Source organism: Antechinus flavipes, chromosome 3, assembly GCF_016432865.1.
Source record: "Antechinus flavipes isolate AdamAnt ecotype Samford, QLD, Australia chromosome 3, AdamAnt_v2, whole genome shotgun sequence".
Taxonomy (NCBI): Eukaryota; Metazoa; Chordata; class Mammalia; order Dasyuromorphia; family Dasyuridae; genus Antechinus; species Antechinus flavipes.
In genome coordinates this window covers 328,228,293-328,241,986 of record NC_067400.1, presented here as the reverse complement: position 1 = coordinate 328,241,986, position 13,694 = coordinate 328,228,293, and the positions used below count along the sequence as shown (strand labels likewise).

The window sequence follows — 13,694 nt, the reverse complement described above, 5'->3', positions numbered from 1 at the left end:
TGAGGCTTAACCAGAATAAATCAGAACTTCAATGTTCCAAGTTGGTGGGAAGAAGGAAAGTCCCTTTTCTTAGGTCATGTGTGGAGAGAGATAAGGTGAAGAACTTACAGGAATGTATGAATTCTTTTTCTGTATTTTATTTTAATTATTTCTGTTTCCCCTATGACCTGTATAATATGTACAAGCTCATATTTACTTGAGCCTTGGCCAGCTATAAACATATTTATTTAATCTGAGCTGATGACATTTATCAGTATTGGACATTTATCAATATTTAGTCTATTAGCTGGACCACTATCTGCTTGATTAAGCCTGAAGGTCTGATTTTCTGTTTCCTAAAAATTAAGAGATTTCAGGGAAACAGAAACCTTCCATTCCAAACTCTCCAAATAGCAACAACAATAAGATGCCTCTCTCTCCCCTTCTCAATGCTCTCTTACTTGTGATGTAATCTCTTGTATAAAAGCTGTGTATCTTTTTATTTTATTTAATAATAACTTTATATTAACAGAATCCATGCCAGGGTAATTTTTTTACAACATTATCCCTTGCACTCGTTTCTATTCCGATTTTTCCTCTCCCTCCCTCCACCCCCTCCCCTAGATGGCAAGCAGTCCTATATAGGTTAGATATGTTACAGTATATCCTAGATACAATATGTGTTTGCAGAACTGAACAGTTCTCTTGTTGCACAGGGAAAATTGGATTCAGAAGGTAAAAATAGCCCAGGACGAAAAATAAAAATGCAAATAATTCACATTCATTTCCCAGTGTTCTTTCTTTGGGAGTATCTGCTTCTGTCCATCAGTTATCAATTGAAACTCAGTTAGGTCTCTTTGTCAAAGAAATCCACTTCCATCAGAATACATCCTCATACAGTATCGTTGTTGAAGTATATAATGATCTCCTGGTTCTGCTCATTTCACTTAGCATCAGTTCATGTAAGTCTCTCCAGCCTCTCTGTATTCATCCTGCTGGTCATTCCTTACAGAACAATAATATTCCATAACATTCATATACCACAATTTACCCAGCCATTCTCCAATTGATGGGCATCCATTCATTTTCCAGTTTCTGGCCACTACAAACAGGGCTGCCACAAACACTTTGGCACATACAGGTCCCTTTCCCTTCTTTAGTATCTCTTTGGGGCATAAGCCCAGAAGTAACACTGCTGGGTCAAAGGATATGCACAGTTTGATAACTTTGATAATTCCAGATTGCTCTCCAGAATGGTTGGATTCGTTCACAACTCCACCAACAATGCATCAGTGTCCCAGTTTTCCCGCATCCCCTCCAATATTCATCATTGTTTTTTCCTGTCATCTTAGCCAATCTGACAGGTGTGTAGTGGTATCTCAGAGTTGTCTTAATTTGCATTTCTCTGATCAATAGTGATTTGGAATACTCTTTCATATGAGTGGTAATAGTTTCAATTTCATCATCTGAAAATTGTCTGTTCATATCCTTTGACCATTTATCAATTGGAGAATGGTTTGATTTCTTATAAATTTGAGTCAGTTCTCTATATATTTTGGAAATGATGCCTTTATCAGAACCTTTAACTGTAAAGATGTTTTCCCAGTTTATTGCTTCCCTTCTAATCTTGTTTGCATTAGTTTTGTTTGTACAAAGGCTTCTTGATTTGATATAATCAACATTTTCTATTTTGTGATCAGTAATGGTCTCTAGTTCATCTTTGGTCACAAATTTCTTTCTCCTCCACAAGTCTGAGAGATAAACTATTCTATGTTCCTCTAATTTATTTATAATCTCGTTCTTTATGCCTAGGTCATAGACCCATTTTGATCTTATCTTGGTATATGGTGTTAAGTGTGGGTTCATGCCTAATTTCTGCCATACTAATTTCCAGTTATCCCAGCAGTTTTTATCAAATAATGAATTCTTATCCCAAAAGTTAGGATCTTTGGGTTTGTCAAACACTAGATTGCTATAGTTGACTATTCTGTCTTGTGAACCTAACCTATTCCACTGATCAAATCTATTTCTTAGCCAATACCAAATGGTTTTGGTGACTGCTGCTTTATAAAAGCTGTGTATCTTTACTACTTCTCTAGCCCTCCTACCACAAGCTTTCTCTTTCTTATCTCATGATGAGATGGCTCATCATCCAGAGGTTTTTCAATAAACAACTTTTCTGCTTTTTGCTGAATGATCTCCAGTCATTTTGGGTAAGGGTCTTCTACATCCCTCACAGCCAGATATAAGAATATGTGGTCCAATGGGAAAGCTGGACAATTAACTTTTTTCCCCCAACCTTGGTCCCACACATGTATCCCAGGATACATGGAAACATGAGGACTAGAGAATGGGCTATACATTGGTGGGATAAGTACATGGTTTGCTGTGGTGACAATTTTATATTTTTGTCAGTGACTCCTCAAGAGGGCGATTAGAATAGCTGGGATCCTGTTTGCTGGAAATCGAGGCAAGTATGTCTGGGATGCCGAGTCCCGTAGAACCATCCAGGTGTGGCAGAGGAGGGCGGCCTCCTGGAGTCACATAATGTGCCAGAGACTCACTGACACAGAAACATAGGAGAGTGGTATGGGAGTGAAGGGGTTAAAAAGTTGGGAAGGAAGGAGAAAGCAGCAGGAGCCTGGGCAGCTCAAGGACAAGTCACTTGATAACAGTTGCTGGCTGAGGGAGAGTGTGAGAACTGTCCTCCCATGCCTTCCCCTGGCTTAGTTAGTAGAAAATGTAATTAATGGTGAGTGTAAGGACTGATGGCTGGTTATCTAGGGCTAAGGCTTCCCGGTGGCGGGAAGTTGGAGAGAAAGGGTATCTTAGAAAAATGAAGTGATTAGAGAAATTTCTAAGGAAGAATGGGAAGATGAGCTCCAAGTGGAAGTAGGGAGCTGCAGGACATTACCCAGTAGCCCCTCATAGGTGGTCCTGAGGCAGGGGTTCAAGAACTGGGGCAGCAGCAGGGAGAGCAACAGGGGAGTTGTGCAGCAAGACAAAGGCCTGGGAATGTTTGGGAAGAGTGTGCAGGGTCCAAATGTTCTGCATCTTAAGAATACTACGGCTAAAGCACACAGTTCCATATAAATAAGAATTTTCTAACTAGCCACGGATGATCTATTTATCATCAAGGTGGGCCAACGTTGCCACATGGGTAGAGGTCATACTATCAGACAGGGGAAGGGGCTGAAGACTCAATGTTTTTAGGATATGTATAGTGTCTCACACAGTCCAGTCCCAAAAGCAGTTTTCACTGGGAGAGAGACAAGAAGCCTCTTGAAGGAGCAAATATGGTCATTTTCCTCACAACTGACTATTATGGGCACCTCATCCCAACCCAGGCTGAGAGGGGTTCTAGCCATGGGGAAAAAAAAAACACCCTAAATCAATGGTTCTCAAAGTATGGTCTAGAGAATCCTGGGGATCTCTGAAACCCTTTTAGAGGGTCTACAAATTCAAAAATAGTTTTTATTTCCAATATGGTAAATGTCTATAAATATAATCCAGATAAACAAAAACGTTTTGGAGAGATCCTCAATAATTTTTAATAGGATAAAGATACTGAAAACAAAAGTTTGAGAACCACTGCTCTAAATGATTAGTCTCTCAGAGGTATCTAATTGCTTTTATAAAAATCACTTTAAAACTCTGTTTTAAATATGTTCTGTCAGTTTGGATTTGAAACTGGAAAGGTTGTTTAAAGAAAAAAAGAAAAGAAAAGGTAGCCAGACCAGAATGTAGAAGCAAGTACAGGTTGCTAAGGGAACAACAGAATGGAGAGTAGGAAAATGAAATGCATTAACAAAAGCAAAACACACTTTAGGATGAACATAAGGACTGGAGTGCAATTTTTATTACATTTCGAGGCCAATATTTAATTTGAACACAATAACTGGAAGAAAAGAAGTAAAAAAAAAAAAAAGGTAACCAGACCAGAATGTAGAAGCAAGTACAGGTTGCTAAGGGAACAACAGAATGGAGAGTAGGAAAATGAAATGCATTAACAAAAGCAAAACACACTTTAGGATGAACATAAGGACTGGAGTGCAATTTTTATTACATTTCGAGGCCAATATTTAATTTGAACACAATAACTGGAAGAAAAGAAGTAAAAAAAAAAAAGGATCATATTATTTGATACACAAATACTCACTATACAAAAAACTGTCCAACAATATATACTTTTCAGATTAAAAAAAAAATTAAACTGCTTTGCAAATAGGTACTGATTAGACAGTTCTACAGTCCTTACTGAGATATTACCCTATTTTCCCAGTTTCTGAAATAGAAGCCAAAAATTTCTTAGATGTGAAATAAATAAAACTAGAATTTTAACATATTCATTCTTTTTACCTTTTAAGCTTTGATGAGGCACAAAATATTAGCTACAACAAATTTATTCTGCTAATGACCAATCACTGAAGCATCAAGATATCAGGATCAAAAACCTCAAGATCATTTCCAGGGAAGCACATCCATCTGTGATTGGTTTATGGCACCTTGCAAATATCCACACAGCTCCTTTGTGGCCTGCTTTGAAGAAATCATTTATAGTTTTCTGAAGAAGGCAATGGCATAGTATGGAGCAACATATTAAGGCACACAAAGTATTCTTTTAGATTTAATAAATTTAGCAACTCTAACTCTAACGTACAAATGGCATTCAAGCCCAAATCCAGGTTTCGCTTTTCCCAAAGCCAGAAAACCGAATGTCACGGATCCCTCTCCCATCAGGAAACACCGGGACGCCGATCCCTTTCTGCCGGCTTGCTCAGAGGGGAATATTGGCGTGCTTCTTCCAGGGGCCCGACTGCTTTTTGCTTGCTAACACATCTAGGTCATGGCAGATTCGGGCGCGAGTCACAGAAGGCTGGATGATGTCATCCACAAACCCTGTTTAAAACAGAACAGGAAACGGACATTATTTTCATCCCAATTTAGTCCAAGTACGCCACGAAATAAGGAAGATTGAGACAAGTGACAGCACAAGACTCCTCCTGTTCGGCTCAGCCTCGTTAACCATCAAGTTCTGGAGGCTGCGGGGAGCCTACAATGGCCACAGGGACTACCGTGGAGAGAAGAAGGTGCGGGGTCGGATGGTAGGGAAAGCAGCAGGGAGCAGGTTCCTGGGATGGAAGACTCGCTGCTCACCTCGAAGTCTCAGAGGCTCCCGAGAGCGCGGAGAGAGTAAAGCACCGGCTCCCTGCGTACCCCGGGGGCAAAGCACCAGGGCCCGTCCCCTCACTTGCAAGGCGGGTGGAACCACGAGGCCTCCGTGGTATTTCCAACTTTTCGTTTAAGATCTCATGCCGGGCTCGGTCTTTATGTGTTAGGCAATGGGGCGTCATTCAAGGAGCAGGAGGAGGACGGGATCACATTTACACATTAAGATTAATCTAGAAATGACACGGGGAGGATTCTGGGAAGGTGGCGGAGGAGGTCGGTAATTTTCCTCCTCCCCGGATTTTCCCACAAATAGAACAAATTTGTCCCTCGGGGAGAACATAGCCTGGTGAAAAATTAGGAAGACTTGGGGCAGAAGAGCGCCCTCCAAGTACAGCCGGAGAAGAGCTGAGGAAAGCCATGCCAGAGACTCCCATCTCCCAGACGGTCAAATGGAGGGCTGATCCCTGGAGGCCTGAGTGAACCTCGGCGGTTTGGGATCGCGGCGGGGGCCGCTGAGAAGCTGAGAACGTGGCCGGGGAGAAGGGACCAGCACCGGGTGAGGGCAGAAGCAGCGGGGCAGGGACGCTGTGGCTGAGGGCACCTGCAGGAGCGGGGAGCGCTTGGTTTGGTCAGAGTAGAGAGCTGAAGGGAAGTCTGAGGAATCATCTTCTCACACCACAATTAAAAAATGAACCGGCAAAGAAGAACCTCATCAGTGAGACATATTATGAGAACAGGGAAGACCGGGGTTCACCTTCAGAGGAGGACTCTTTAGTAAAAAAGCTTCTACCTCAAAGAGTAACATGAAATGGCTCCCTGCCCAGAAAGTATTTATAGAAGAACTCAAAAAAAGAATTCAAAAACTAAATGACAGACATGGAGGAAAAACTAAAGAAAAACAAGAACCTTATTTTAAAAAAAAAGTTAACCAACTATAAAAAGAGGTACAGAGTCTTAAAGATGAAAATAACTTTTTGAAAATTAGAATCAGGCAAGGGGAAGCCAGCGAAGCAATGAGACCAAGAAATAACAAAACAAATTATTGAAAATGAGAAAATTGAACAGAACGGAACATAAGATAAACAACAGATCTGAAGAACAGATCAAGAAGAGAAAATATAAGAATTATTGAACTGCCTGAAAGTTGTGACCAAAAAGAGAACCTTGACAAATAATGCAGAAAACAAACCAAGAAAATTGTCCTGTAATGATAGAACATGAGGGAAAAATAGAAGTAGAAAAAAAATCCATCAATCACTATCTCAAAGAGATCCTGTGTGTTTTCCATGCAGGAATATTATTGCCAAATTTTGAAACTCCCAGATCAAAGAGAAAATTTTGCAGGAAACAAGAAAAAAAATTCAAATATGGTGGAGCTACAATTAGAATTGTATAAGACTCATCGGTAGCTACAATAAAAGATTCTAGGTCCTGGAATCATGTCTACTGACAATCAAAAGAACTAGGCCTGTGGTCAAAAATATCATATCCAGAAAAATTGTCTATAATCCTGAATGAAGAAAAATGGATATTCAATGAAGTTGCAGATTTTCAGGGCTTTCTATCAAATCCGAACTTAATAGAAAATTTAACATTTAAGAGCCAATATCAAAATTCAATTTTAAGAAACTTAACATGGACAAATTGGTTAAACATAAACAAATTATCTAAGTTTATATATATTTTTTATATATATATTATACATATATATACACACACATACATATATATGTATATACCTACATACATGTATGTAAATAATATTTACATCAACAATAGGGTAGCTCAAAAAAAAGATTGGCATTTAAGATAAAAATGACAATCATGTTATTATACAAAGGAGGTTCAGAAGAATAGACACAGCTGTATTAGAGGGAGGAGGAGGGCTGGTAGTTCTGAATACCTCCTCAAATCAGGAATGGATTCAATAGGCAACACAACACATATACCATGAAGGGCATAGCACTCTTCAAAATCTATTAAAAAAATAAGGAGGGGAGGGATAGGCAGATGGGGAAGCAAAGGGTGAGGGAAGGAGACAAAGAGGGATCTTTGGGTAGGGGAGGTTAAGTAATAGCAAGGCAAGTTATGGAGCAGAACTTAAAGAGGTAACAGAAATAGGAAAGACGTGTGTATGTGAGGTGGGTATGGTTGTGAGTATGTGTATGTATCTATATATCTATATATGAAAAATAAATATATCTTTTCTGTAATGACCGCGTATTTAAAATCAGCCGGAGTCAGGAGTTCAGGTTAAGGGAAAAATCTTCAATATTTATTGAAGTGAAGAGGTGAATAAAGATTGCGATAGCAAATATAGGCAGTTACAACAGGAAGCCAGCTAAGAGAGAGGGACACGAACCGAGCCAACCGTGGCAATGGCAATCCCAAAAGTCTCTCCTCCCCTTCCTTTTCCACTCCCCTGCCTCCACCCACCAAAATCGTCATTTCCTATACAACACATCAGGACTTGCACAAAGAGTGGGTGGGGGCCATTCTTTCTCCAAGCTTATATATTAATAGAGGATGGTCCAATTACTATTTACCCTCATGTGCTTGGGACCTCAGTGCATCAACTCAAGCCTCAGCCCATTACACTTTTCTTAAATATAGTTTGTTGGGAGTGGTGAGAGGGATGAAAGGAAGAAAAAAATGAAATGAATAAAATAAGGTGTACAGCAGAGAACCAAAGAACAATTTATAAGAAAGAATGGTCATTCATGAATATAATTTCTTCTACAAATATATATACTTTTTTATTCTGATGATTTGTTGTCATATATTTTGAATCCTCCCTGATGTTCTGCTGCACACATGACAATGTTCTCTTTTGTTGTGCTTTATTTTGTTTTGTATTTCTTTTCCATTTCCCTTGTTTCTTATTCTGTTTTTTCAAATAAATACTTCCAAAATATATGAATAATTTTTTTTTTAAAAAAAAAAAAGAAGTGACATGAAAGATACACTGGAGAATGGAGAACAGAAGTCAGAATTCTTAGGTTATAATAGTGGTCCAGGTGGGAACAATGAGAAACTATACACACTCTTTTCACAATGGAAGAGAGAAAGGATGGAAATGGGAAATATTATAGGGGATGAATCAAAAGGACATGAAGCTGGATGTAGCAGTACGATGGAGAGGTCACATGGATATTTCAAGAAGATTGTCAGTGGCATCATTGATAAAAATGGGAAAGTCTAAAGAAGGAGCAAATCTGGGTTGGGGGCAAACTCTGGAGTTTGGGAGATTTACAGCAAAATCTTCAGAGCAGCACTTCTGTAGTAGTAAAAAACTGGAAACAAAATGGTGCCACCAACTGGAGGAATGGCAAGACAAATTATGATATATAAATATAATGAAATCTTCCTAACTAAACAAATAAACAACACACCAAAGCTTATTAGTCCAATTTCTTAAGGGATTAGATAATAATATATGATAATTACTAATAATACAATAATTATATAATTGATTAATGAGGGAACCAAGGTCAAGGAGTTTAAGGGATCTGCCCATAGTCACATAGATGGTAGTTAGCAAGAGACAAAATTTAAAACCAGATCCTCAAGACTCCAAATCCATCCTTCTTTCCACCACACTTGTCTCCACATGACAATTATGAGTTCAAAAAAAACAGAGAAAAACTTATATGACTGATACAAAACCAAGAGAACAATATACAAAGACTATAAATGATACTAGTGAAATTGTACATAACAGAGAAATCAGATTCAGGACAATGACCTATCTTGGTTCCTGAGAGCCAATGATGATATACTTTTTCTTTGCTCTCAGTAGGAGAGATGATGGACTTATGGGTATGGGATGTTGCATATGCCGTCATGTGAACAATGTGTCGGTTTAATATTTTATTTATTAATATTAAATATTAATATTTAATATACAAAGGAGGATCTCTAGGAATGGTTGTTGGCAACTGATAGTGGTATAAAAACAAAAAATCATTACGATATATATGAACAAATCTCAGAAAAAAAGGTCAGCACTAGAACTTTAGTTTTATGTATGATTATGGGTACATCTGATACTGTATGAGTGGTGGAAATGTCAAGGGATGGAATGTAGAGAGAGAGGAGAGAAAGAGCTGAGATCAAAACCTTGGGGCCCTTGAATAGCCAGAAAAAAGGCAAAGAGGCCCCGAAGGAACAGAGAAGTAGGAGGGGAACCAGACTGGCATTATTTCTGTAGCCAAATGAGGCAGATGAATCCACAAGGAAAGGATGATCAACAATGTCAAAAAACTCAAGAGGAGAAAACTGACTAAAAAAAAAGTTCCATTCAATTTGGAGACTGGGACAAGGAAGATCTGGTCGAAAACAATCCAAGTCTACTCCAACAACATATTTCTGTCTGAAGACAATCATTCAATTTCCCTCAAGGCCAAAGCTCTGATTTCCCCGCTTGGGGGAGGCAGGGAAGAAGCAGGGCGAGAATCGGCCCCTGGGCCAGCAGGAGACCCTACCTCTCACTGCCGCAGGGAAGGGATTGGCAAACTTCTCCACATATTCTGCCTGGGCGGCTTCCACATTTTCTTTTCCTTTGAAGATGATCTCAACCGCACCCTGTAACAGGACAGACCGTGAGGGCAAAACACGCGGACGATTAAATGCCCCCCCAGAACTCCGGCGGGCCTTGGGCGAACCTCGCTCGGGCTTCTGGAGCCGTCAGAGGTCCAGTTTAAATTTTAACTGCATCCTCCTTGGTCTAGAAACATCTCAAAGAAGGTTAACTTTTTTTTTTTTTTGTGGGGGGTGGGGGTGGGGGGAGGGATTGGCTTTTTTTTTTTTTCCAACACGGTACTCTCCAGAATCCAGGATGCGCGTTCGTAATGTACTTCTTCCCCCTCCGCCCACAGTTATTGGCCACAGGCGGTCTAGGAGCGCCTGAAGGCCCGTTCTGTGAGAAGCTCTCACTGCTCTAGGGGCAGAATGCCAGGACAAAGGTGGACTAATTCTCCGTCTTTGAGGGGACAGACGGGGAAATAGGGAGGCAGGACAGAAGCTTTTCACATTTCCTCAACTCATCTTTCTCTCTTTTTGCACTTTTATCAACAGTCGTAATGCCGTGCCTTATGTTTAATTTTTCTTATTATTCTATAGGGGATGGTCGGTGAGGAGGGGAGATATCTCGCACGCCCTCAGCTCCCCCAGGGTTTTAGCACAAAGCTGAGCGTCCGGGGAATGTTCCGCGGTCACTCGTGGGACACACAAACCTAAGAAGCCGAGGCCCTGACCTTTGCCCCCATCACTGCGATCTCGGCCGTCGGCCAAGCGTAGTTGACATCACCGCGTAAGTGCTTAGAGCTCATCACGTCATAGGCGCCGCCGTAAGCCTGAAAGGGAGCACACAGAGCCTAACTGATCCGCAGTACAGGGGGTTGTGATAATGCAGGAAACCCCCAGAGCCCTCGGGAAAACAGAAGGGGGGTCACGCTGGCAGTCACGGCCAGCCTCGGCCTCCTCCGTGACTCCTTCTTGGACTTTCCTGCTCGTGTTCAGCATCTTTTCCAGTTCCCTTTGAAAGGTCTTCAGTTTCGCGATGCGATACACTGCAGTGTATTTGTAGGAGGGAATACTGATCTCTGGATATTTTCCAGACAACCAACAGGCTCGGGCTAGTGGAAAGTGTAGGATTTGGAGTACTGGGTTTGAAAGTCAGCTTTGGCTTAGAAACCTCTCCGACTTGAGGTTTGTCACTTTCCTTCCTTGAACCCCGGTTCTTCATCTGCAAAGTGAGACTGGCTTAGACAGTCTCTGGAGCTCTTCCAGGTCAAAATCTATACTCTCTTGATTAGCTCTTAACTACTAAATTAGTCCCTGCTTGTAAAGGGGCATCAATGAAATGAAATGATGTTTCTTATCTTACCTTCCTTGTGATTACAGTGATTTTGGGCACAGTTGCTTCTGCAAATGCATAAAGTAGTTTTGCTCCATGTCGGATGATTCCCCCATACTCCTGAGCCGTACCTAAGACAAAATAAAATTCAAAACCTCGCAGCCTATATAAAGCATTTTGCCCAATCATGGACTGGAGTAACAAAACAATGGGGGAGGAGTAGCTCCCACTCTTGTATCTTTCCCAAACATTCCCCCAAATGACAGAAATGAACATGTTTCACAACACTAAAAACAGTGAGCACACATAGTTTATCCAGCCAATTTTTCTGGTAGATATTTGTTACAGTCCAAAAAGTTACAAAAAGACTGAGAATTTAAATTGTTCTTGCTCTCTTCTTTACAAGGATGGGAAACTACGGGTGTGGAACACTGCATAGGATATGACTCAAGTGGAATATTGCTTAATTTTTTTGAACTGCTTTTCTTTTTAATTTTTGTTGTAATGGATGACACAGTGTAAGGGTTGGAGGAGGGCTCTATTTGGAAAGAAAAAACAAAAGAAATGAATAAAATTTTTAAAAATTCAAAGTCTAGTGTTTCTTCTAAGATTTCAAAAAAAAAATCTTTGCCCAATATGATCTCCATTTTACCTTCACACTACTGAGGGATGGGCAGGAAGGGGATGGGGTGTAAAAAATGAACCCAAGAGAAAACACCTCCCCACTGATTATTATTGACCATCAGCTATACCTACCAGGCAAAAAGCCAGGCACATCAACAAACGTGATCAGTGGTATATTGAAAGCATCACAAAATCGGACAAAACGAGCACCTTTCACAGAAGAATTAATATCCAAACACCCTAATGAAAGAGACAATAAATACAATGATGTTAAGCAACTATCCTGAACTCTTTACATATCAATTCCTTAACAATTCTTTGTCTTGAGCAATACAAATAAATAGTAATTATGCTTTAAGAGGTCACCATACTTATTTTAAAGTTTACTTATGGGAAATATTATTATCTCTTCCACTCTAGTACTGCTCTGGTGCTCCAGTACAATTCCAATGTCTCCTTAGCACATAAATAAGTGCTTTGGGCACCAAAGGGACAGCCTGCTTTGCTCCCTGCGCTGTCCGAGGAACAGCCCCTTACTGTTTGAGTAGGCTCAGCCATGACAACTCATGAGCACTGTTTACTGGAGAAGTTGCCATCTGTAGTGGCGGAGGGAGCATCTAACACATGAAATCACTGATGTCTGAAATAACTAAAATATTTCATGAAGCATAGGAATATTTTCATAAATCAAGCAACTGGAACAATGTATTGGACACAACAATTCACAGATTTGATTAGACAAAGCTAAAAGAGATCTGCACAATAAAAACTGTTGCCTCTAAAATGAAAAAGAAATGGATTGGAAAAATAGCTGCAATAAATATATCAAATCTGGATATCCAAAGTCTATAAGGAATTGATGCCTATCTATAAGCCTATAAAGCAATAATAAAAGGATATGAATAGACATTTTCAAAGGAGAAAAGGCTAATATTTAAACTCATTAATAAGAGGAAAAATGCAAACCAAGGACACATGAAGAGATAACTTTATGTCCACTACAATGGCAAAAATATTTGTAAATAATATAACATTTGCAGGGGAGTAGGGGAAAAGATAGAATCAGCTAGGTGATGCAGTGGATAAAGCTCTGGGCCTATAGGTGGGAAGATTCAAGTGCAAATCCAGCCTCAGACACATACTGATCCTGGGCAAATCAGTTACTCTTTATTTACCTCAATTTATCTTCTGCAAAATGAAGACATGTTCCAGTACCTTTGCCAAGAAAATCCCACAAGTCCATGAAGAGTCTGACATGAATGAATGACTGGACAACCCCAACAATAACAACAAGGGACAAAAGATACTATACTATACCCTCTTGGGACATTAGATAGGTATGAACATTTTAGATAATAATATGGCACTGTCAGTAATCAGTGATCCTGTGATTCCATTGCTAGAACTTCATTTTTAAAACAACAAAAAGGGGGAAAAAAGATCGACTTGTACAAGAACATTTAGAGCTACATTATTTGCAAAAGCAAAGAAAGTGGAAATAAATTATACATCCAACAACTGAAGAATGGTAAATAATATAATATATCCAACTGAAGCTTTGATTCCATCCATCCCAAAGGACATTCACATTGACAAATGAAGTTGTTCTTTCTTAGCCAACATATTATTAATGACTTAAATGAAAAGAGAGGTGGCAAGCTCATTAAACTTTGGAACAAAAAGGCAGGGAAAAGAGGCAGATGCCAAAATCAGGATGCAAACAGGATGATAATGGGTGCATGCATATACACATACACATTAAAAAATATACACATGTGCATGCAAGTATATAATGCATGTAGACACACACATCAGACACTGTATATCTGCACTATGTATTGTATGTATGTGTGTATATGTATATATCTATACAGAACTTTTAAAAACTTGAAATCACTCTAATTATTAGTTTTCTTATCCTCGAAATCACCTAGCCCACTATACTATAGTTAAGTAGGCACTCAGATGTCTGTTGATTATGATATGAGGAAAAAAAATCACACATGGTAACTGCAATTTAAAATGTAGTAGAATATGTCAAGTCTCTCATCTCACCCTCCAG

General features: G+C 39.6%; 1 protein-coding gene across 1 annotated transcript in view; it reads right to left on the bottom strand.

Annotated features, from left to right (window-relative positions):
- Positions 1-4,005: 4,005 nt before the first annotated feature.
- Positions 4,006-13,694, bottom strand: part of PCCB (propionyl-CoA carboxylase subunit beta) — a 64,187-nt gene continuing 54,498 nt past the window's right edge. Inside the window, exons 11-15 of the mRNA XM_051985601.1 lie at positions 11,765-11,872; positions 11,039-11,139; positions 10,407-10,505; positions 9,636-9,735; positions 4,006-4,878 (exon numbers count right to left, since the gene is read on the bottom strand). Of these exons, the coding sequence (XP_051841561.1) occupies positions 4,757-4,878; positions 9,636-9,735; positions 10,407-10,505; positions 11,039-11,139; positions 11,765-11,872 (530 nt within the window). The 3' untranslated portion in view covers positions 4,006-4,756. The remainder of the gene's footprint in view (positions 4,879-9,635; positions 9,736-10,406; positions 10,506-11,038; positions 11,140-11,764; positions 11,873-13,694) is intronic.